The sequence below is a fragment of the Rana temporaria genome, chromosome 10 (genome assembly GCF_905171775.1).
Source record: "Rana temporaria chromosome 10, aRanTem1.1, whole genome shotgun sequence".
Taxonomy (NCBI): Eukaryota; Metazoa; Chordata; class Amphibia; order Anura; family Ranidae; genus Rana; species Rana temporaria.
In genome coordinates this window covers 11,530,369-11,556,282 of record NC_053498.1, presented here as the reverse complement: position 1 = coordinate 11,556,282, position 25,914 = coordinate 11,530,369, and the positions used below count along the sequence as shown (strand labels likewise).

General features: G+C 47.3%; 1 protein-coding gene across 1 annotated transcript in view; it reads left to right on the top strand.

Annotated features, from left to right (window-relative positions):
- LOC120916317 overlaps positions 1 to 25,914 on the top strand; it is a 48,445-nt gene that overhangs the window by 5,299 nt on the left and 17,232 nt on the right. The window contains exons 2-5 of the mRNA XM_040327223.1: positions 1,965 to 2,075; positions 5,257 to 5,403; positions 7,570 to 7,713; positions 23,022 to 23,153. Coding sequence (XP_040183157.1) covers positions 1,965 to 2,075; positions 5,257 to 5,403; positions 7,570 to 7,713; positions 23,022 to 23,153 — 534 coding nt within the window. The remainder of the gene's footprint in view (positions 1 to 1,964; positions 2,076 to 5,256; positions 5,404 to 7,569; positions 7,714 to 23,021; positions 23,154 to 25,914) is intronic.

Genomic DNA, 25,914 nt, shown 5'->3' with positions numbered 1-25,914 from the left:
AAGCTGCCGTGATCCCCATAAAACATCAATTATTTATATTGAACCCCCAAAAAAGGGGTAGAAAAATAAAATGTTAAATGTCATTAGGGAAGCCATGACATACAGCGTACGCCTGGCAAGGAATGCAATAAATGGGGGAAGTGCTTTCTATGTACAGTGAATCCTCGGATTTGCGAGTAACGCGGTTAACTAGCGTTTTTCGCAATACGAGCAAATATTTTTTTTTAAATCCTGACTCGGTTTGCGAGTGCCGTCTCGCAAAATGAGCAGGATTCAAGCCTCTGCGGTGTGCAGTACCGCATTTGGCCAGAGGTGTGGGGGCGCTGGAGCCATTCGACTTATTCAGAAATACTCAGAAATACAGTGGAACCTCGGATTAAGAGTAACTTGGTTTGAGAGCATTTTGATTTGCGAGCAACTTTTAAAAAAAAAATCTGACTCAGTTGACTCGCAAGACGAGCAGAATTCAAGCTAAATAGGCCTGCAGTACCTCATTTGGCCTGAGGTACGGGGGCGCAGGAGCTGAAAAAAGCCGAACATTGGCCTGCAGTACCTCATTTGGCTTGAGGTACGTGGGCGCAGAAGTCGAAAAAAAGCCGAACATTGGCCTGCAGTACCTAATTTTGCCTGAGGTACGGGGGCGCAGGAAACAAGCCGAAAGTGTCCTCGGGCCTTTTCGGACATTTTCGGCACTCTCTGCCCCCCCCCCACCTCTGGCCGCATTCGGTATTGCACCCCATTGAAGTCAATGCGGATTTTTTTTTTTTTTTTTCGTTTCCATTGACTTCTATGGGGAAATTCGCTTTGATATGCAAGTCAGTGATGTATTATGGCCTAGGACGACAAGGCCCAGGCCTAGGGCGGCACTTTGCGGGGGACGGCAAAATCCCATCCCGTCCCCCTGTGCTCATCCCATCCTGTCCCCCTGTGCTCATCCCATCCTGTCCCCCTGTCCTCATCCAACCCTGTCACCCTGTCCTCATCCCACCCTGTCCCCCTGTCCTCATCCCACCCTGTCCCCCTGTGCTCATCCCACCCTGTCCCCCTGTGCTCATCCCATCCTGTCCCCCTGTGCTCATCCCACCCTGTCCCCCTGTGCTCATCCCATCCTGTCCCTCTGTGCTCATCCCATCCTGTCCCCATGTCCTCATCCCATCCTGTCCCCATGTCCTCATCCCATCCTGTCCCCCTGTCCTCATCCCATCCTGTCCCTCTGTCCTCATCCTATCCTGTCCCTCTGTCCTCATTCCATCCTGTCCCTCTGTCCTCATCTCATGAAAATGACAGGGTGGGTCTTAAAAAGGAAGGGGTGCGTCATATATAAAGTAGGGGGTGCGCGAGTTTCACCAGGCCTAGGGCGGCACAAAACCTAAATACACCCCTGATGCAAGTGCTTTGGATTACAAGCATACTCCTGGAACGGAATATGATCGTAATCCGAGGTTCAACTGTACTCCGTTCCTGAGTGTTTTCGAGCCTTTCCGAATGCCGCCGACCAGTTTCTGAGTATTTCTGAGTCTCTCTGGCGCCCCTCCACCACCTTTGGCCACATGCGGTATTGCACGCCATAGAAATCAATGTGGAACAAATTATTTTTGCTTCAATTGACTTCTATAGGGAAATTCGCTTTGATATGTGAGTGCTTTGGATTACAAGCATTCTCCTGGAACCGATTATCCTCGTAATCCGAGGTTCCATTGTTTCTATACCAAAGTAAAGCATTTTTGTTTGTGTTGCCGTTGGAGAGTTCTGCCCACTTTCGGTTGGGTAAAAATGTTGTCAGCAGGACAGGAAGTGAGGGGAGATCTCTCAAATGGAGCCCCAGATAGAAGTAAAAACTTAAGAGGGGTTCTAACCCCTTTTCACTTCATCCAAAACAAAACAAAAAATAGTTTTGGTCGGAGATACATTTTAAGTTCTAACAGATAAACAATAATAATCTTTTCTTTCTAATTTACATTCAGGACATTCCCTCTCGTGCCTCGAATGTGTGGGAAAGGATTCGACATGCAAAGGTGTCAGCAAAACATGCTATGATGGATCCTGCGGCTTGGTTTTTCAAGAAAACACTGAAGGTGGGCAACGTAACTGATATTTGTGGTAGAGTTCTTTTTATCCTCATGAAGCAAGGCTCCAACCCCAAAATGATTCCGTTCCAGAAAGCATGAGCCCAGTCCTGTGCCTAGGGCAGGGGTGTCCAAACTTTTTTCAAAGAGGGCCAGATTTGATGAAGTGAACATGCGTGAGGGCCGACTATTTCAGTCTAAGTGTGTTCCTCCGAGCAACTAATACACTGCCCAACAAGAATTCTCCGGCCCTTGTGGCTGTGTGTGGTAAAGAGATGAGCTTGGGCGTATTATTTGGATATATATCGTATTTATCGGCGTATAACACGCACCTTCACTTTAAGAGGGAAGTTTCAGGATTTATTTTTAAATTTTAAATTAAGACCTGTGAAGCCCACCATTGCCATGAATGCAGCAGCCCACCATTGCCATGAATGCAGCAGATCCACCATTGCCATGAATGCAGCAGCCCCCACCATTGCCACGTGCAGCAGACCCCCCCATTGCCATGAATGCAGCAGCCCCCCATTGCCATGAATGCAGCAGCCCCGCCATTACCATGAATGCAGCAGCCCCCCGCCATTACCATGAATGCAGCAGCCCCACCATTACCATGAATGCAGCAGCCCCGCCAATGCCATGAATGCAGCAGCCCCGCCAATGCCATGAATGCAGCAGCCCCGCCATTTCCATGAATGCAGAAGACCCACCATTGCCATGAATGCAGAAGACCCACATTGCCATGAATACAGCAGCCCCACCATTGCCATAATTGCAGCAGCCCCACCATTGCCATGAATGCAGAAGACCCACATTGCCATGAATACAGCAGCCCCACCATTGCCATAATTGCAGCAGCCCCACCATTGCCATGAATGCAGCAGACCCGCCATTGCCATGAATGCAGCAGACCCACCATTGCCATGAATGCAGCAGACCCGCCGTTGCCATGAATGCAGCAGACCCGCCATTGCCATGAATGCAGCAGACCCACCATTGCCATGAATTCAGCAGACCCACAATTGCCATTAATGCAGCAGACCCACCATTGCCATGAATGCAGCAGACCCACCATTGCCATGAATGCAGACTCACCATTGCCATCAGTGCAGCCTGAGCGTTGCCGATCTGCAGCCTCAGAGGGGACAGGGAGGGAGGGGGGGGACGAGCAACAACAGATTACATACAGGACAATCTCCTTTTTTCTTGGTGGCCTCTTTAACCACTTGTCGCCCGCCTTATGCAAAATGACGGCGGCAAAGTGGTTTCAATATCCTGACCAGACGTTATATGACATCTTCAGGATATTGAGCCGCTGCACGCCCCTGGGGGCGCGCATCGCGGCGATCGTTGTTGCAGGGTGTCAGTCTGACACCCCGCAACACCGATCTAGGTAAAGAGTCTCTGACCGAGACTCTTTACCACGTGATCAACCGTGTCCAATCACGGCTGATCACGATGTAAACAGGAGGAGCCGGTGATCGGCTTTTCCTCACTTGTGTCTGTCAGACGCGAGTAGAGGAGAGCCGATCGGCTGCTCCTCTGACAGGGGGGTTTGTGCTGATCCGTTATTAGCGCAGCCCCCTTGAGGGTGCCCACACTGGACCACCAGGGATGCCACCAGACCACCAGGGATACCCACCACCAGGTATGCCACCCTAGACCACCAGGGATGCCAATCAGTGCCCCTAATGGATGCCATTCAGTGCCCATAATGGATGCTAATCAGTGCCCACAATGGGCATCACTGATTGGCAGGCATTATTGTTTGGCATCCATCAGTACAATACATTACAGTACATCCGTGCCACCTATCAGTGCCCATCCTTTCCCATCCATGCCACCTATCAGTGCCCACCCATGCCGCCTATCAGTGCCCATCCATGTTGCCTATCAGTGCCCATCCATGCCGCCTATCAGTGCCCATCCGTGCCACCTATCCGCGCCCATCCATGCTGCCTCTCTGTGCCCATCTGTGCCACCTATCAGTGCCCATCAGTGCTGCATATCTGTGCCACCTATCAGCGCCCATCATTGTCCATTCGTAAAGGAGAAAACATAGTTATTTACAAAGTTTTGTAACTGAAACAAAAAAACTTAATTTTTCAACATTTTCGGCCTTTTTTTATTTATTTTTAGCAGAAAATAAAAACCGCATAGGTGATCAAATACCACCAAAAGAAAGCTATATTTGTGGGAACGCGGGCCGGACTTAGGACATGCCTGGCTTAGGAAGTAAAAGTCTATTGGGTTGCAATGGGACTTGCAATGGTCTCAGATTGTAAAAATCGTAGTTTTTGGCAATAAAATGACTGAATCCATAGAGGTCTACCGTATATACTCGAGTATAAGCCGACCCGAATATAAGCCGAGACACCTAATTTTACCACAAAAAAACTGGGAAAACGTATTGACTCGAGTATAAGCCTAGGGTGCCCATCTGCATGCCTCACTGTTCCTCACTTTGCCTCACTGTGTCCATGTTCATGCCTCACTGTGCCCATACCTCACTGTGCCCATGACTAGACTTACGTTTAACATGGGAGTATATAGAAGGGGTGCCCGGCTTTGAAAAATCGGTGCTTCCCAGCCGTAGGTCCCCCAGACAGAAAGCATTGCACACTTGTAGAGGAGAACTGGGGCTACGTGTGTGCCAGGTTTCGGGTCCAGGGGACCTACGGCCAGGTGGTACCGGGTCCCCAAATTTACCGGAGAAATTACCGTTTAACATAGGAGTCTATGGAGGCGGTGCCCGACTTTGAAAAATGGGTGCTCCCTGGCCGTAGGTCCCCTGGGCAACAAACTTTGCACACTTATAGAGAAAGAGTGGGGCTACATGTGTGCCAAGATTGGGGTCCAGGGGAGCTACGGCCGGACAATACCGGGTCCCCAAAGTCCAGGAGATCAGGCTCAAAAAGGTGACTCGAGTATAAGCCGAGGGGGGCATTTTCTGCACAAAAAAAGTGCTTAAAAACTCGGCTTATACTCGAGTATATACGATATTTGTTTCCTTTATGCCGGTAGCATTTTCTTTCACATCACCCACCCACGGGCCGGGCCTAATCGTAGAGGTAAAAATGTTTTGGCCATGTATACACTTTATTACTTCGATGATGATCAATAATGATGGGTATTAGTGTTTTTATTGATTATAAATGTAATTTACATATGTTTTATTCCCACTGGACAGATGGAAAAACCTCTAGAGACTATTGGAAGGTTTGTATAGGTACAGAGTACTGTAATAAAGTGGGCAGCATCAGCCATATTAGTGGTACTAAGAAGATTGGGATTTCTTGTTGCTACACCGACGACTGCACTCCATCTCTACCAAAATGTAAGTTCCCATATATTCAACCTCTTTTCTTTTTACTTTCAATAATTTTTATTGAATTTTCAGTGAAAATACAATAACACAGTTACAGGTTAATATGTTGTATCAAAAACACAACAACAGGCTGTATCAAACAAGGCTTTAGTACACAATGAGATCTAACATACCCTCAGTGGTGTGTCTATAACGTCTTTATATACTGTAGGACGGGGGTGTCCAAACTTTTTTCAAAGAGTGCCAGATTTGATGAAGTGAACATGCGTGAGGGCCGACCATTTTGCCTGACATTCTTTGAACCATAACAATTTGGTCTAAGTGTGTTCGTTCGAGCAACTAATACACGGCCCAACAAGAATTCTCTTGTCATTGTGGCTGTGTGTGGTGAAGAGAGAAGCTTGGGCGTATTATTTGGATATACCGTATTCATTGGTGTATAACTGTGAAGCAAAATAAGGGTCAGTGCCCGTCTGCAGCCCCACAGGTGCCCATCTGCAGATCCACCATTGCCATCAATGTAGCCTCACCATTGCTAGGAATGCAGCACCCACCATTGCCAGGAATGCACCCACCATTGCCAGGAATGCACCCACCATTGCCAGGAATTCACCCACCATTGCCAGGAATGCACCAACGTGTGCCAAAGATTATCTACAGGAGATTCTCCTGTTTACATGGCGGCCTCTTTAATAGAAAGTTCTGCCTCTTTTGATGGACAGAACAGTCGTCCAATGGCAGCGCCGGAGATGGGATTTCCTATTACAGAGGCCAGCTGTAAACAGGAAATTCTCCTGTGTGTGTACGGCGCTCGTCCCGCCTCCTCCCTGTCCTCCAGGGCATATACATCTTTGTGGCCTTAGCACTGGGAGATCGTCAGGCGGCCACAAAAGATATATATGTCCAAACAACCAGGAGGACTGTTCAAAACCAGAACGCGGGCCGGACTTTGGACATGGCTGCTGTAAGAGGAGATAACACCCCACTCCCAACACCCCTCAAAGGATCTAGCTGTGTGGGAGAGTGGGGGCCAGCAAATTTATGTTATAGAATAGATAGATAACAATAATAGGATAGACCACTATCTATTGCAACGTTTCTGAAAGGTTGTTGCGGGGAAGGTCACCCTTGAGTTGGTTCGAAAGGCCCAACTAACTGTGGGATAAATTAGAGCGGAGACTGTGAGCCAGGCCTTCCCGTCCAACATCAGTGCCTGACCTCACGAATGAGCTTCTGGAAGAATGGTCAGACATTCCCACAGACACACTCCTAAATAGGGATGAGCCGAACACCCCCCCCCCCCCCCCGTTCAGTTCGCACCAGAACCTGGGAACAGACCAAAAGTTTGTGTGAACTTTAGAACCCCATTAAAGTCTATGGGACTCGAACGTTTGAAATCTAAAGTGCTAATTTTAAAGGCTAATATGCAAGTTATTGTCCTAAAAAGTGTTTGGGGACCTGTATCAATGCAAAAAAAAAAAAGTTTTAAAAAAATGGCAGTTTTTTCGGGAGAAGTGATTTTAAATGCCTTTTTTTCATTCAGAAGTGACACTTTGTGCAGGGACAGTTCTAAGCACGGGAAACAAGCGCTGCTTTACAGGCATACTATACACACCCCCTAGGTACAAAATTTAAAGGAATATTTCACTTTTATTGTTTCACTTTAACCATTATTAAAATCACTGCTCCCGAAAAAAACTTTTTTTGCATTGATACATGTCCCCTGTGGCAGGACCTGGTACCCAAACACTTTTTAGGACAATAACTTGCATATAAGCCTTTAAAATTTGCACTTTAGATTTCTCCCATAGACTTTTCCAGGGTGTTCTGTCGTTCTTCGAAATTGCCACGAACACCCCAAATTGTTCGCTATTAGGCGAACAGGCAATGTTCGAGTCGAACATGAGTTTGACTCGAACTCGAAGCTCATCCCTACTCCTAAACCTTGTGGACAGCATTCCCAGAACAGGCTGAAGCTGTTATAATAGCAAAGGGTGGGCCAACTCAATATTGAACACTACGGACTGGGATGCCATTAAAGTTCATGTGTGTGTAAAGGCAGGTGTCCCAATACTTTTTTGTAATATAGTGTATATTGTTTGCCTGCACCACCCCCTGCAAATTGTGATTTCACCTACTAGCCTCTACTTCACTTTATTTTCTCTTTTCTCGCAGTGCCGGCTAACAGTCCTGAAGCCAATGCAATGACATGCCCAACATGCAGGGATGTGAAATCTTCGTACTGTAAACCACAGATTAATATAAAATGCAGTGGAAATGAGCGAATGTGCATTGATTACCAAGCAGCAACACCAACAGGTATATAAGTCTCTCCTTTTCTCAATCTACACCACCTCCCTGGATCAGTTGATGGCCTCCTATGGCTTTCAATATTATCTCTATGCTGATGACACCCAAATCTATGTCTCCACCCCCCAGCTCTCTCCATCTGTCTCCTCGGCATCACCAACTTACTAGCAGACATATCAGCCTGGATGTCACATCAATTCCTCAAACTCAACCCATCCAAAACTGAGCCCATGATATTTCCTCCCACACGTGCCACTTCCCCTAATTTCTCTGTCAATATCAACGGCTCAACTATCATTCCGTCCCCCCACACCAAGGTCCTAGGTGTAATCCTGGACTCCGAACTAACCTTTTCGGCCTCACATCCTATCGCTATCAATAATTTGCTGCCTTAACCTCCGCAACATCTCCAAGATATGCTCCTTTCTAATCAATGTTACATAGTTACATAGTTAGTCAGGTTGAAAAAAGACACAAGTCCATCCAGTTCAACCACAAAAAAAGAAACAAACAAAATAAAAAACATAGTACAATCCCATACACCCAACTCCATACCCACAGTTGATCCAAAGGAAGGCAAAAAAACCCCAGCAGAGCATGACATCCAATTTGCTACAGCAGGGGAAAAAAATCCTTCCTGATCCCCCGAGAGGCAATCGGATTTTCCCCGCATCAGCTTTACCTTCAAATCTTAGTACTCAGTTATATTCTGTACATTTAGGAAAGTATCCAGGCCTTTCTTAAAGCAACCTACTGAGCTGGCCAGAAACACGTCTGGAGGGAGTCTGTTCCACATTTTCACAGCTCTTACTGTGAACAAACCTTTCCGTATTTGGAGATGAAATCTCTTTTCCTCTAGACGTAAAGAGTTCCCCCTTGTCCTCAGTGTTGACCGTAAAGTGAATAACTCAACACCAAGTTCACTATATGGACCCCTTAAATATTTGTACATGTTGGTCATATCCCCCCTTAATCTCCTCTTCTCAAGAGAGAATAAATTCAGTTCCTCTAATCTTTCCTCATAGCTGAGCTCCTCCATGCCTCTTATCAGTTTGGTTGCTCTTCTCTGCACTTTCTCCAGTTCCCCCGATATCCTCTTTGAGAACTGCGGCCCAAAACTGAACTGCATATTCCAGATGAGGATTACCTCTTGTATCTGACCTTCCCTCTAAGTTTAAAGCGTTTGTTACCCCAACACTTCATATTCCTGAATGTGATCACTTATAAAGGGAAAACAAGGTATTTACGATGTTTTTTTATATCTATATGCGAAAATATTTTGCCTTTTTCATTTCTATTTTAAAAAAAGTTTTTTTTTACAAGGTAATCCTTTACAATCACTTTAACACTGGTTAGGCACACATTTTTTTTTTTGTAATTCCTTTATTTTCATAGAAAGTGCAGTTAACAGTCAACACAATTAGCATAGATACATAATAAAAATCAGACAGAAAGATCAAAAGTGGTCGTGAGATGGTGTAAACATATCAAATACTCCGGCAATGCACAGTAAATAAGGCACTAAAGTGGCACGGTACAGGACAAATATTGGTGTGAGGAGCCGGGGAGGCCTCCAAACAATTGCTTGCATGACCTAAAACTTATAGTAAGTGTATGCAGAGCTATACAACAAATTTTTACATTTTATAGCTGGTTGGGAGGCGGGGGATTCCAAAAGCCAGTTGGGCCCAATCGTGGGACATATGAAGTAAGTAATGCTCATTAGGATATTCACAGTATCTGATCAGAACAGCCCATGACCGGGTGATAACTAGGGGGAAGGAGTGTGTACAGAAGGGAAAAAGGGGAGGGGATAGAGGGTCAAGGGTCATATGGAAAAGGGAGAGAGGCGAGAGGTAGGAGGGGAAGAGGAAAGATGGAGGCACAGTGGAGTGCGAAAGCTGAGAGCAGAAAGTGAGAGGGGAGTAGAGCAACCCGACTAGGGAGCAGAGCCAGCCCAATGGGTCAGCCTGACTGTTAGGGTTGCCACCTTTTCGTCAAGCCAAACCTGAACACTTCAGTAGCGCACACCATTTTTTTTGTAGTACATTCAATGTATTACCGCTGTACAAAGCAATGCACAGCAGGAGAGGTGCGTGGAGGGTATGATGGGGGCAGTACATACAGGAGAGGAGTGTGGTGGGTATGATGGGGGCAGTATATACAGGAGAGGAGTGTGGTGGGTATGATAGGGCAGTACGTACAGGAGAGGACTGTGGTGGGTATGATGGGGGCAGTACCATACAGGAGAGGACTGTGGTGGGTATTATGGGGGCAGTACATACAGGAAAGGACTGTGGGGGGCAGTATGTACAGGAGAGGAATTTGGAGGGTATGATGGGGGAAGTATGTACAGGAGAGGAATTTGGTGGGTATGATGGGGGCAGTATGTACAGGAGAGGACTGTGGTGGGTATGATGGGGGCAGTATGTACAGGAGAGGAGTGCGGAGGGTATGATGGGGGCAGTACGTAAAGGAGAGATGTGTGGTGGGTATGATGGGGGCAGTACGTACAGGAGAGGAATGTGGTGGGTATGATGGGGGTAGTACATACAGGAGAGAAATGTGGTGGGTATGATGGGGGCAGTACGTACAGGAGAAGACTGTGGTGGGTATGATGGGGGCAGTATATACAGGAGAGGACTGTGGTGGGTATGATGGGGGCAGTATGTACATCAGAGGAATGTGGTGGGTATGATGGGGGCAGTACGTACAGGAGAGGACTGTGGTGGGTATGCTGGGGGCAGTACGTACAGGAGAGGACTGTGGTGGGTATGATGGGGGCAGTATGTACAGGAGAAGACTGTGGTGGGTATGATGGGGGCAGTACATACAGGAAAGGACTGTGGTGGGCATGATGGGGGCAGTATGTACAGGAGAGGAATTTGGAGGGTATGATGGGGGAAGTATGTACAGGAGAGGAATTTGGTGGGTATGATGGGGGCAGTACGTACAGGAGAGGCCTGTGGTGGGTATGATGGGGGCAGTACGTACAGGAGAGAACTGTGGTGGGTATGATGAGGGCAGTATGTACAGGAGAGGACTGTGGTGGGTATGATGGGGGCAGTATGTACAGGAGAGGACTGTGGTGGGTATGATGGGGCAGTATGTACAGGAGAGGACTGTGGTGGGTATAATGGGGGCAGTATGTACAGGAGAGGACTGTGGTGGGTATGATGAGGGTATGATGGGGGCAGTATGGAGAGGGATTTCTTGCAGTGTCTATGGGGTTACCAGGGAGCGATGTTGGGTAGAGAAGGGAAGGTAAGTGACCATGGAATGATGTCTCTCAGATGGGGGGTTAAGAAGCAGCTCTGAGCGGTGTCTGTATGAAGTGGTCTGGGGGTGATGTAAGCTGGGGGGAGTGGGGGGCTAAGAAAAGTGGTCAGATAGCGATGTCTATAATGAAAACAATCAGGTATAAGAAGTACCGTATTTATCGGCGTATACCGCGCACTTTTTTGCCCTGAACATCGGGGCAAAATCGTGGGTGTGCGATATACGCCGATACCCGCTTTCCCGCGCCGAGTTTTGAATACTGCGCCGACATATATCGAGCGCAGTACACTCGGGTATAGTCGGCCAGTCTCGGCTTCTTCCGCGCTCACGTCCTGGACGTACAGGACGTGAGCGCGACAGTTGCCGAGCCTGCCCGAGTGTACTGCGCTCGGTATATGCCGGCGCAGTATTCAAAACTCGGCGCGGGAAACGAGCGGGGAGGACGCGAGGACGCCGGACCCGATGAAGAGGACACCCGAAGCCGCAGACGGACGCCGGACCCGCCGATGGATGCCGCGCAAGACACCAAAACTGTAAGTACAAAAAAAATCTTTTTTTCCACAGGAATGGGGGCAAATTTAGGGGTGCGCGCTATACGCGGGAGCGCGCAATACCCCGATAAATACGGTATAGATCTATATACTGAAATCCGGCTCCTAGCACTCTGTATACCTGGATGATGTGAAGTTAATGGATGACCATTCATGCAACACTGTGCTATCCAAGCTCAGAGTCACTCTGTACAATCAGACCATACACAGGGTTACATGAATGCTCATAAATGACGTCACATTATCTGGACTGAGCATTTGGGATGTTTGTACAGACAAGTGTTCTTGTACAGACATGGGTTTTTAACACACACCACAGGCACTGTGTATTTAGAAGAAATACCTCTTCTGCTGTCTCCACAGTGGCAGGTGTTTTAATGTTCCCCCTGCCCAGATGGTCTATCCCTAGTCTGCGCTGTGTAATGTGCCCGGGTGTCAAGCAGTACAAAACCCGGGCACATGATTCAAGACCCGTACTGTCTGGGTGAATCCCGGACAGGTGGCAACCCTACTGACTGTGCAACCTTGTGGAGGTAAGCAGGGCCACCATCAGGGGGGGTACAAGCATTACACATGTAAGGGACCCCAGGGACCAAAGTATTGAGCAAAGGCTGTGAATACTTATGTACATGGGAGGAGCCTGTGATACTTATGTACATGGGATTTTTTTATTTTTAATAAATGTGCAAAGATTTCAAACAAACTTCTTTCATGTCGTCATTATGAGGTATTGTGTGTAGAATTGTAAAGAAAATAATACATTTTATTAATTTTGGAATAAGGCTGTAACATAACAAAATGTGGAAAAAGTGAAGCACTGTAAATACTTTCCGGATGCACTGTATTATCACTGATCACTATGTTAGTCTCACTGGTGATGTCAGTGGCAGTTAGTTAGCTCCCACTCAGTGTAAGTTAGTGTCAGTTTGCCTGCTGCACTATCACAGTCCTGCTATAACCACTTATAAGCCCCGGACCATTTTGCTGGTCAAAGACCAGGCCACTTTTTGTGATTCGGCTCTGCGTCGCTTAAACTGACAACTGCGACGTGGCTCCCATACAAAATTTACGTCCTTTTTTCTTTTGGTGGTATTTGATCACCTCTGTGACAATTTTGAAAAAAATTCAATATTTTTTCCTTTTTGCTATAATAAATATCCCCCAAAAATCTAAAAAAAAAATGTTTTTCCACAGTTTAGACCGATACATATTCTTCTACATATTTTTGGTAAAAACAAAATCGCAATAAGCGTTTATTGATCAGTTTGCTCAAAAGTTATAGCGTCTACAAAATAGGGGGTAGTTTTATGGCATTTTTATTAATATTTTTTTTTTTACTGCGACATTATGGCGGACACATCGGACACTTTTGACACTATTTTGGGACCATTGTCATTTTTACAGCGATCGGTGGTATAAAAATGCACTGATTACTGTGAAAATTACACTGGCAGCGAAGGGGTGAACCACTAGGTGGCGCTGTAGGGATTAAATGTGCCATAGGGAGTGCTTCTAACCGTAGGGGGGATGGGCTGTGTGTGACATGACAGTGATCACCGCTTCCGATTACAGGAAGCTGTGGTCACTGTTCTGTCACTAGGAAGACTGGGGAAATGCTTGTTTACATCATCATTTCCCCCTCCTTCCTCACCGTGACATGATCGCAGGGAATGCCCGCGGACATCGAGTCCACGGGACCCACGGTCGGAGTCACGGAGCTTGCGGCAGCACGTGCACGTCCACAATGGCGCTTCTTAAAGGGGACGTATATATACACGTCCTTTTTGCCTGCCCGTGCCATTCTGATGACGTATATCTGCATGCGGCGGTCGGCAAGCGGTTAAAGTTGCTGTTCAACGGCCATTAGTAGTGTAAAAAATCCAGCATATGGGCCATAGTTTAGAGACTCTGTGGGCTAGATTCAGATAGGTTAGCGGATCTTTAGATCTGCGTAACCTATCTGATTTACGTTACGCCGCCGCTATTTTTTGAAGCAAGTGCTTTATTCAGAAAGCACTTGCCTCTAAAGTTGCGGCGGCGTACCGTAAATCCCCCGGCGGAATTCAAATTCCACGGCTAGGGGGCGTGTACTATTTAAATCAGGCGCGTCCCCGCGCCGATCGAACAGCGCATGCGCCGTCCGCAAATTTTCCCAGCATGCATTGCTCCAAATGACGTCGCAAGGATGTCATTGGTTTGAATGTTAACGTAAATTACGTCCGGCCGTATTCGCGAACGACTTACGCAAACGACGTAAAAAATTCAAAACTCGGCACGGGAACGACAAACAAATGAACAAATGAACACAGTCTCTGGGACTCCGTGCCAACTGGGCACCGATCAGTCCACCCCTTCAAATGGGGTCGTTCTCGAACTTGCGCGACACAGTGGGAGAGCCTCCCCCACAACCGCTCAGAGTCCATCATAGGGAAATATCAACTTTAAAAGCTCTGAGCTAGCGCTAACCAAAAGAAAAATAGAAATGTCCCGCTTCTTAGGTAGTGAATAAAGACTCCCCCTTCAGCAGGTGTCATACCTGTTCCACCGAGTGTGGTCCGGGGCTTCAGTCTCCCTCGTCCGCATCACGTCTCCTTCGCAGGTCATGTTCATTGCGGTCCAGCCAATCAGCAGCCTCCGCAGCGGTTTCAAAAAAAGTTGCTTGGCCTCTGGCGGTGACCCTCAGCTTGGCCGGGTACAGCATGGCATAGGTTACTTGGAGCCTTTGTAGACGTTTCTTTACATCGGCGAATTTGGCTCTCCTGCGCTGTACTTCTGCCGAGAAGTCCGGGTAGAATGAGACCCTTGCGCCATTGTCCCGTGCCAATCGGAGTATGATTTCTCTGTCCCTGTAGTTCATGAGCCTGGCAAGCATAGGTCTAGGCGGGTTGCCTGGCGGGAGAGGTCTAGGAGGTGTGCGGTGGGCCCTCTCCACCGCAAACAGCGTGGTGAACGCTTCCTCGCTGAATATCTCCTGGAGCCATGACTCCACGAAGGCCGTGGGGTCCCTACCCTCCACCTTCTCGGGGAGCCCCACGATGCGTATGTTGTTTCTCCGCAAACGGTTTTCGATGTCATCCGTTTTTGCGTTTGCCTGGGCCGCTTGTTGCAACGCCGATCTTGTGTCCCTGGCGAGGGGGGGTATCTGGTCCTCCACCTCACTAATGCGTCCCTCCACCGCTGTGGTCCGCTCCCTGATTTTCTGGATGTCCTGTCTTATGAAGGACACAGTTTCTGTCAGTTCCCCAAACTGCAGCTTCAGGCCATCCACAGAAGCCGTCACAGATGTCGTGCAGCGCTGCACTGCCTGCAGGATTTCACTTAATGTGGGCTGTGGGGCATCCTCTGGCCTCTCAAACAGATCAGTGATCTGGTCCTGGGACACCTCCAGAGGCAGCGTGTCATCTAGGGCGGAGGCGCCATCTTGCCCTCCAGCCTCATGTAATGGAGTTTGCAGCGGTGGTGGGAGGGAGCTGCTAGGGCCCTGCAGCTTCTGGGCATAATACAGCATGTCCTTGGGCTGCTCCATCCCCTGCTGTTTCTGGGCCTTGGTGGACTTACCGCCCGTCTCCTGGGGTTTCTCCCATCCGCGCGGAGCTCTCTGTGGAAGGATGGGGCCGGCGCCATCTTGGAAGTGCAGGGCCGCCGCCGCTGCCACGTCTTTATCGCCTTTGCGGGCCATTACGGGAGCCGGGGAAGATTCGGTTTTGTCACCGCCGCACCGGGGAAGGTATGGTGAGTCCTCCGGTCCGTTTTATTGTGCAGGATCGCCGCGGGAAGGATCTATGGAGGATTGATAGCGGGAGCTCCGTGCTATGCGACCGCTCACATGCCTGTCCAGGCCACACCCATCCTCAAACATCTTACTCATGAATGAGAAGAAATGCCCTTTATTTCTGGCTTCCTTTGAAGATTGCGTTTAAGGGAAGAAAAGCGCTTTAAAGCTTGTTCTCTGTTGTTAGCAAGACAGGGTCTCTGTGCTTTGAAAGGCAGGGGTGCTACCCCGCTGTTTTCATTGTTTTTGTGGAATCCCTGTCTCATTATTTTCAAGAAGAAATGATCTTCAATAGATGGGGCAAGTTTGTGATCTTCTTTAGTCCCTTGGAAAACTGAACATCCTAAATGATCTCTGTCTTCATCACAAAGAAGATTGGTGGTGTAAGGGTTGGAATGAATTACACTGGCAGGCTTCTCTCTTACGAGGAATCTGTTGGTGCAAGGATGAAATAAGATTGGACGCCCACCCTCTAGTGTCTTTGTAAAGAGAGAGTTCATGCTGGTTTGTTTGTGAACACTCCCTAGTAGGGTTGTCCCGATACCACTTTTTTAGGACTGAGTACGAGTACCGATACTTTTTTTCAAGTACTCGCCGATACCGAATACCGATACTTTTTTTTAAATGTGTCCCCAAATGCAGCCATGTCACCCCACAAATGCAGCCATGTCCCCCCACAGATGCAGCCATGTCTCCCCCCATATCCAGCCATGTCTCCCCCCATATCCAGCCATGTCTCCCCCCATATCCAGCCATGTCTCCCCCCACGCAGCCATGTCCCCCCATATGCAGCCATGTCCCCCCATATCCAGCCATGTCTCCCCCCATATCCAGCCATGTCCCCCATATGCAGCCATGTCTCCCCCCATATCCCCCCTCATGCAGCCATGTCTCCCCCCCATATCCAGCCATGTCCCCCATATGCAGCCATGTCTCCCCCATATGCAGCCATGTCTCCCCCCCATAATGTACTCCCGCAAATACTCGGAATCGGTCCCGATACCGATACTAGTATCGGTATCGGGACAACCCTACTCCCTAGGCATACGTTGCCTATGATGACCCATCCGAGATCTAGCTTCTGGGCATAGGGGGAGTTGTGGGGACCATTGATTTGTTTTCTCACCTTGTGAACTCTGATGATGTCCCTCCCAAGGAGAAGTGCTATCTCAGCCTGGGGATCCAGTTCTGGGATGAGGTGTGCTATGCCCTTCAGATGTCTGTGATGAAGTGCCACCTCTGGTGTAGGGATCTCCTCTCTTTCAGTTGGGAACTGATTGCACTCGATTAGAGTTGTCAGAGGCAGGGTTGTCTGACCATCACAGGATTCGATTTGGTAACCAATGGCTCTTCTCCCAGTTTCTTCACTTACCCCTGTACAAGTCTTGAGTAAGTATGAAGAGTTTGCTTCCTTTATTTTGAAGGTGTCAAAGAAGGTTGAGCTGGCAAGTGATCTGTTGCTTTGATCGTCCAGGATCACGTATAGCTTCACTGCTTTTTCTCTGTGGCCTGTGGGGTAAACTGTAACAAGACAAATCTTAGAGCAGGATTTGTTAGACGAACCTTCTCCACATACTTGGGTGCACTGGGGTGTAACTAAAGGAGGTACTGTGTCTTGTTGCTCCCCGCCGTGCTCTTACACCTGGCGTGAGGGGGTAAAAGTCCATGGCGCTGGCCCTGGATGTAGAGCTGTGTTGTGCTCTGCGCTGTTACACTCAGAGCAGTTGATGTTCACCTTACAGTCTTTACCGATGTGAGAAGTTGATGTGCAGCACCTGTAACAGATTCTGTTTTCTTTGAGGAAGGTTCTGCGATCTTGGAGAGTCTTTTCTCTAAAACCTCTGCACTTTGACAATGAATGAGGCTTCTTGTGAAGAGGACACTCTCTGCCTGGATTCTCAGCTGGAGATACACTTGTTTTGCGAACTGCAACAGGTGTGACTTTGAAGTTGCGGGTTAGAGCAGGCTTACTAGACCTAGGGAGAGCAGAGTCAGATGATGAAATGTCAAAACTAGGATCATTCTTAACCTTTGTTTGATGGCGAATAAAGTCCACAAAATAAGAGAATGGTGGGAAGGGGACGTTGTGCCTTTGCTTGTAGTTGTAGTTGTAATCCAGGTTTCTTGAAGGCTGTAAGGTAGCTTCTGCATTATAGGGTTAACACCACGGGCTGTGTCCAGAAAGGCAAGGCCTGCCAAGTCTCCATCTGATTTGGCTATTTGGAGTTCTGTCACTAGGTCACTCAATTCTCTCAGCTTCTGGTATCCTTTGTTAGGAATCTTGGGAAAGTCCTCTATTCTTTTAAAAAGAGAGTTTTCTAGAACTTCTGGGGAACCGTAACATTCATCAATCCTCTCCCATATCATGCTCAGCCCTTTGGTTGGGTAATTAATGTTAATGTCTCTGATCCTCCTTGCATGCTCTGATGACTCATTCCCCAGGTATTGGCTTCCTCACTTGCTTTAAAAACCAAGATCCCTCATTGCATTTCTGAAGGACGAACGCCATGCTCTATAACTTTCAGGACGATCGTTAAACTTTGCAAGTCCCTTTGCTAACAGTTCACGTCATGATAAGAACTTGAAGAGATCTGACATACCTTGATCGTTGTGTGAGTAGCCAGGGGGCGCTTTGTTGTGCCAGGAACTTGTGGAGTAGATGCGGTCATCAGAGATGCTGTCGCTGTGTCTTTTAACCTGTTGTTCTTCATTTTCGATTTGGTCAACTGTGACGTAGTGTTTTGATAGCCTGGATGCAGAATGTGCTGAAAACTGACTGAGGGCAAGTTTACTTTCTTGCTTGATATAAGGCGTGTGAATGGCGGGAGTTGATTCCGCTCTTGGCGCTGTAAGCGGGCAGTTGTCTGGTTTGGCGTGTCGCCGCACATATTCTGAGGTACACTCTGTACTGTCATGAGGAACGGATTCTTCCCCTAGCACGTTGCTGCGCCGCTCACTGGTGGGCTTTGCAAGTTCTTCTAGGATGTCTGCCTCGGCTGCAGCAGCCGCTGACTCCTTCTCTGCAGCTAGTTTCTCTAATGCAGTTTCCATGCGTAACTTCTCTAATGCAGTTTCCATGCGTAACTTCTCAGATTCAGTTTCCATGTGTAACTTCTCTAATTTGAGTTGCATCTCTTTTTCAGCAAACCCAGCCTTTACTTCTGCCTCTTTTGCTGCAAAGTCAGCTTTCACCTTTGCAGATTCTGCTTTTGCGTGGGCAATGGCGATTGTTTCGCTTTTCACTGACCTCCTTGTGCTCGTGGAGTAGACTTCTGACCATGTCACGAGGTGCTCTGACTTTGTCTGCGACATGGTGTCTAGCTGTATATGGAAGCTGATAACACTGTTGTCTCTTTGGCGTTCTGTATGGTAGCCGTGCTTTAGAAGCCTTGGTTTTTATGGCGTTCTGTATGCTGGCCGTGCTTAGAAGCCTTCGTTTTGCTGGAAGTTCTGTATGCTAGCCATGTTTAGAAGCCTCCGTTTTACTGTTATGCCCCTCACTACACGTGACTGATGTGTATTCGGGCACACTGTTAACTCCTCTCATACCAATGCATTCCAGTAGGCGCGGAATCCTTTTGAACTTTTATTAGTACAAGACAGAGTAAAACTGAAACAGATACAAACAAGTACAATTAATAAATAATCACACAATTAGAGCATCCCTAACTACCTAGGTAGAGACACAAAGATAAACGTACCGGAGATGGATTGGTATGGCTGACGTGGGATAAAACTCAGCAGACATGTGCTTGCTTCCAAGGAGAAAATGGAAAGAAAGGCCTGGAGATGCTGCAAAGCCTTTATGGGATAGAAATACGGAGGCTTGCATGGACCAAAATAATAAACTATTCTAACTGACTGTATTAAGATAGAACAGGTGCAGTTAAAAAGAATGTCCATTAGATGGCAGCATTGATTTAATTCAAACAAACTAAAGTCAATGGGCCAGATCCACAGCCAGACAGCGCAACGTAACTTTTTCCATTTAAGTTACACTGCCGCAAAGTTGCCAAGTTAGGTGCCGATCCACAAAGCACTTACCTGGAAATTTGCGGCGGTGTAACTTATATCCGTCCGGCGCAAGTTGGGCCAATTCAAATGGGCGAGTCCCATTTAAATTAGGCGCGCTCCCGCGCCGGACGTACTGCGCATGCTCCGTCGGGTAACTTACCCGACGTGCATTGCGCTAACAGACGTCGCTCCGACGTCATTTGCTTAGACGGTAACGTAAATGGCGTCCAGCGCCATTCACGGACGTCTTACGCAAACGACGTAGAGTTTGAATTTTCGACGCGGGAACGACGGCCATACTTAATAGGGCTTAGTCAAATAGGACTCAGCCCTATTTTTACACGGCGTAACTCGACGTAAACGACGTAGAATTAGCGCGACGGGCCCGTCGGAACGTTCGTGGATCGCCGTAAGTGTTCATTTGCATATTCTAGGCTGTCTGCAATGGCCTCGCCACCTAGCGGCCGGCCTAGAATTGCATCCTTAAGATCCGACAGTGTAATTCAATTACACATGTCGGATCTTCTGTCTATCTCTTGGAAACTGATTCTGTGGATAGAAACAGATAGAAACAGGGATACGCCGGCGTATCCCTTTTGTGGTTAACCCCAATGAAGACAGCTAGGTAGATTCAGGTAGAGTTAGGCCGACTTATCACTATATAAGTCAACCTAACTCAGAATCTACGCCGACTTATGTTTAAGCGTATGCTCAAACAGAGATACGCTTAAACATATCTAAGATAGGACGGCTTGCGCCGTCCTACCTTAGATTGCAATATTTTGGATGGCCGCTAGGTGGCGCTTCCATTGCGGTCTGCGTAGAATATGTAAATGAGTTGATACGCCGATTCACGAACGTACGCCCGGCCGCCGCAGTCGATTTACGCCGTTTCCGTAAGGCATTAGCAGGCCTAAAGTTATTCCACCTATTAGGTGGAATAACAATGTTAAAGTATGGCCGCCGTTCCCGCCGCAAGATTCACATTTTTTACGTCGCTTGCGTAAGTCGTCCGCGAATCGTGATTTACGTCGTTTACGTCCACGTCGAAATCAATAGGCCCGTGCGGCGTACTTAGCCGCAATGCACCCTGGGAAATGTAGGCGCCTGGCGCATGCGCATTAAGAAAAAAAAGGTAAAAAACGTGAGGTCAAGCCTCATTGACATAAAACACGCCCCCCTCAAGCACATTTGAATTAGGCGCCCTTACGCCCGCCGCATTTACGCTACGCCGCCCTAAGTAAGGAGGCAAGTACTTTGAGAATACAGTACTTGCCTCTCTTACTTAAGGCGGCGTAGTGTAAACACGCTAGGCTACGCCGCCTTATAGTTGCGCGCCCCTACCTGAATCTACCTATATGAGCCTTATTTAATGAAGGCATGACACCGCCTAATTCAAACTAGTCTGTTAGGGGGCGTGTTGTATGTAAATGTGTTGTGACCCCACGTAAATGACGCTTTACTGCTCAGTATCACGTTGAATTTTCAAAGTAAATTACGCCCGCTCAATGCTTAGTCGACGTGAACGTAACCTACGCACAGCCCAATTCACGGACGACTTACGCAAACGACGTAAAATACGATGCAGTTCGTACGTTTCCGACATCCATACCTAACATGACTTACCCCTGCTTTATGAGGGGTAACTTTATGCCGGCGTATGTCTTACGTAAACGACGTATCTTGATACGCCGGGCACACGTACGTTCGTGAATCGGCGTATCTAGCTAATTAGCATATTCGATGTGGAAATATACGGAAGTGCCACCTATCGGCCAGCGTAAATATGCACCCTAAGATACGACAGCGTAGGAGACTTACGTAACAAGGGGAGAACTAATGCACAAAACAAAACTAACCAGGGGCACTAAAATAATGTTTAGAATAAAATATTAAAATCACTATAAAATTTATATTAAAAGCAGCAGCCACTACTGTAAAGTGCTCACGCACCGAATAGCATATGTAAAGAGGGGGGTGTAATGGCGCTTGCCAGTTAAGGACTGAATAATCAAAAGATATAATACGCACAGCAACGCATGAAACTTGACCAGTGTATCTAATAAAACGTGTTCCACTCCTATTTCCTCAAAAACCCCTCATACATCAACAACCATGATGTGAAGGATGGAAATTGTGAAAATAATGAAATCCAAAAAAAAAAATATCTGACTAAAACAACAAATAATAGTCATTCAATATTGTTAAACAATTGCAATATTGTGTGATAGAATCCAGTGCAGACAATAAATGTGCAAAAAATTATAATAAGGTGTATAAAAGTATATGGAGATCCAAGACAAAGAGGGTGAGAAAACACCTTGAAATGTAAAAAAATATAATACTCAAATATAAATATAAAAATATAAAAATATAAAAATATATAACGTGCACCGAAAATTGTGCAGGTGAATAAATATATAAATAATGTTCAGGCAAAAAAAATGTGCTTGCAGGGATTTTCCAAAGTGCACAGTGCTGTGTAAGGAATAAATAATAAATTAAATTCAAGTTTGAACAATCAAGTGCTTGATTCAATCTTTCCCCAAAAGTGCAATAGTGCTTGAACAAAGGATGATGCTGCAGTCCACCGCACGATCATTCAGTGTAGTTGTGCAGATCAGAGTAAGGAAATACTAGCCTCTCACTTACGCCGCTCGTATCTTGGCAACTGTGAGGCGTATCTGATTCTACGAATCAGGCGCCGAGTTGCGACGGCCCGCACTCAGAGTTACGACTGCGTATCTGGAGATACGCTGTCGTAATTCCTTTGTGAATCCGGGCCATAGTGCCTACAAAATAGGGGACAGAATTATGACATTTTTTTTTATTTTGTTTTACTAGTAATGGCGGCAATCTGTGATTTTTATTGGGACTGCGACATTATGGCGGACACATCGGACACTTTTGACACATTTTTGAGACCATTCACATTTATACAGCGATCAGTGCTAAAAAAATATGCACTGATTACTGTGTAAATGTGACTGGCAGGGAAGGGGTTAACACTAGGGGGCGAGGAAGGGGTTAATTGTGTTACCTAGGAGTAATTCTTACTGTGGGGGGAGGGGGTGACTGGGGGAGGTGACCGATCGGTGTCCCTATGTACAAGGGAACAGCATCGGTCTCCTCTCCCTGACAGCACGTGGATCTGTGTGTTTAGTAGAAATATTTGCCAGCACACCATGGAACGACATAAATAGCGTCCAAACGGATGTTTTATTGCATGATCACAACACAAAGAGAGTGCAATGTTTCGGAGCCACGCAGGGCCCCTTCGTCAGGCATATGTTTACACGCACAGATCCACGTCCTTGGCTGTGTAACGGGCGCTCTCGGGTACCTGGCGGACATCGTGGCTGCCAGGCACGCGCATCGGCACCTCAGTGACGCGGCGGGCACGCACGCGCGAGCCACTGCCGCGGCTCACACGCCCCCCAGTGGCCGGAGGAGCCGAGGACATCAATAGATGTCCTCCCGGCATTGTAGAGCCACCTTGTGGCCGTCATAGTACAATGGCCCGGATACCAAGTGGTTAAAGTAGCTCAGTGCTGAATAGCAAAAAAATGACTTGGTCATGATGGGGGTAAAACCTTCTGGAGCTGAGATGGTTAAAATATATTTGAAAGCCAAAATATTATTTTCAGCTTTATGACAAAGATTGCTTTTTTAATTTGTTTGAATTATACTTTTTCCTATAGGTTCTGGTGAAATTATGAAGGGCTGCGCTTCACAAGGTGTCTGTGATTTTCCTTATCAAATCAACTACAGAAATGACAAGGGCATTTTTTCCCAGTATTTTCAGTGTGAACCTGGAATCCCAACTGGAAGTGGTAAGAAAAAAAAAATCATTGAAAGCTCCATTCCAAAATGTTTTTTTTATTTTTTTTCGTGCTTTAACCACTTCATCCCCTTCCTGACCAGGACATTTTTTGGCGATGCGGCACTGCGTCGCTTTAACTGACAATTGCGCGGTCGTGTGATGCTGTGCCCAAATAATATGCATGTCCTTTTTTTCACACCAATAGAGCTTTCTTTTCTCTTTTTTTTTTTCCTCTGCGGTTTGTATTTTTCACGCTATAAACAAAAAAAAAATAGACAATTTTGAAAATATATATATATATATATATATATTTTTGACTTTTTGCTATAAAACATATTCAAGGAAAATACCGTATTTAACAGCGTATAACATGCACGGGTGTATAACACGCACCCCAATTTTAGGAGGAAAGTTTAAAGCGGAGGTTCACCCGCACATGACCCTTTTTCCCCTTAGATTCCTGCTCGTTTTGTCTAGGGGAATCGGCTAGTTGTTTTAAAATATGATCCGTACTTACCGTTTACGAGATGCATCTTCTCCGCCGCTTCCGGGTATGGGCTGCGGGACTGGGTGTTCCTATTTTGATTGACAGTCTTCCGAGAGGCTTCCGACGGTCGCATCCATCGCGTCACGATTTTCCGAAAGAAGCCGAACGTCGGTGCGCAGGCGCCGTATAGAGCCGCACCGACGTTCGGCTTCTTTTGGCTACGAGTGACGCGATGGATGCGACCGTCGGAAGCCTCTCGGAAGAATGTCAATCAAGAAGGAACGCCCGCTCCCGAAGACCCATACCCGGAAGCGACGGAGAAGATGCATCTCGAAAACGGTAAGTACAGCTCATATTTTAAAACAACTAGCCGATTCCCCTAGACAAAACGAGCATCCATCTAAGGGGATTGTTTGAAAAAATAGTTTAATGGGTGAACTCCCGCTTTAAGGAAAAAAAATTACAGTTTAAATAAAGAACTTATCTGCAGCCATTAAATTGCACAACAATGCACCCTTCTCATAAATTGCCCAACAATGCACCCTGTTCAGTGCCCATCTGCAGCCATTAAATTGCCCAACAATGCACCCTGCTCATTGCCCATCTGCAGCTGTTAAATTGACCAACAATGCACCCTGCTCAGTGCCCATCTGCAGCCATTAAATTGCCCAACAATGCACCCTGCTCATTGCCCATCTGCAGCCATTAAATTGCCCAACAATGCACCCTGCTCATTGCCCATCTGCAGCTGTTAAATTGACCAACAATGCACTCTGCTCAGTGCCCATCTGCAGCCATTAAATTGTCCCAACAATGCACCCTTCTCATAAATTGCCCAACAATGCACCCTGCTCATTGCCCATCTACAGCCATTAAATTGCCCAACAATGCACCCTTCTCATAAATTGCCCAACAATGCACCCTGCTCAGTGCCCATCTGCAGCCATTAAATTGCCCAACAATGCACCCTGCTCATTGCCCATCTGCAGCTGTTAAATTGACCAACAATGCACCCTGCTCAGTGCCCATCTGCAGCCTATAAATTGCCCAACAATGCACCCTGCTCAGTGCCCATCTGCAGCCTATAAATTGCCCAACAATGCACCCTGCTCAGTGCCCATCTCCAGCCATTAAATTGCCCAACAATGCACCCTGCTCAGTGCCCATCTGCAGCCATTAAATTGCCCAACAATGCACCCTGCTCAGTGCCCATCTGCAGCCATTAAATTGCCCAACAATTCACCTTGCTCAGTGCCCATCTGCAGCCAATAAATTGCCCAACAATGCACTCTGCTCAGTGCCCATCTGCAGCCATTAGATTGCCCAACAATGCACCCTGTTCAGTGCCCATCTGCAGCCTCTAAATTTCCCAACAATGCACCCTGCTCAGTGCCCATCTGCAGCCTATAAATTGCCCAATAATGCACCCTGCTCAGTGCCCATCTGCAGCCATTAAATTGCCCAACAATGCACCCTTCTCATAAATTGCCCAGCAATGCACCCTGCTCATTGCCCATCTGCAGCCATTAAATTGACCAACAATGCACCCTGCTCAGTGCCCATCTGCAGCCATTAAATTGCCCAACAATGCACCCTTCTCATAAATTGCCCAACAATGCACCCTGCTCATTGCCCATCAGCAGCCGTTAAATTGACCAACAATGCACCCTGCTCAGTGCCCATCTGCAGCCATTAAATTGCCCAACAATGCACCCTGCTCAGTGCCCATCTACAGCCATTAAATTGCCCAACAATGCACCCTGCTCAGTGCCCATCTGCAGCCTATAAATTGCCCAACAATGCAGACTGCTCAGTGCCCATCTGCAGCCATTAAATTGCCCAACAATGCACCCTTCTCATAAATTGCCCAACAAATGCACCCTGCTCAGTGCCCATCTACAGCCATTAAATTGCCCAACAATGCACCCTGCTCAGTGCCCATCTGCAGCCTATAAATTGCCCAACAATGCAGACTGCTCAGTGCCCATCTGCAGCCATTAAATTGCCCAACAATGCACCCTTCTCATAAATTGCCCAACAAATGCACCCTGCGCATTGCCCATCTGCAGCCATTAAATTGCCCAACAATGCAGCCTGCTCAGTGCCCATCTGCAGCCATTAAATTGCCCAACAATGCACCCTGCTCAGTGCCCATCTGCAGAATATAAATTGCCCAACAATACACCCTGCTCAGTGCCCATCTGCAGCCATTAAATTGCCCAACAATGCACCCTGCTCAGTGCCCATCTGAAGCCATTAAATTGTCCAACAATGCACCCTGCTC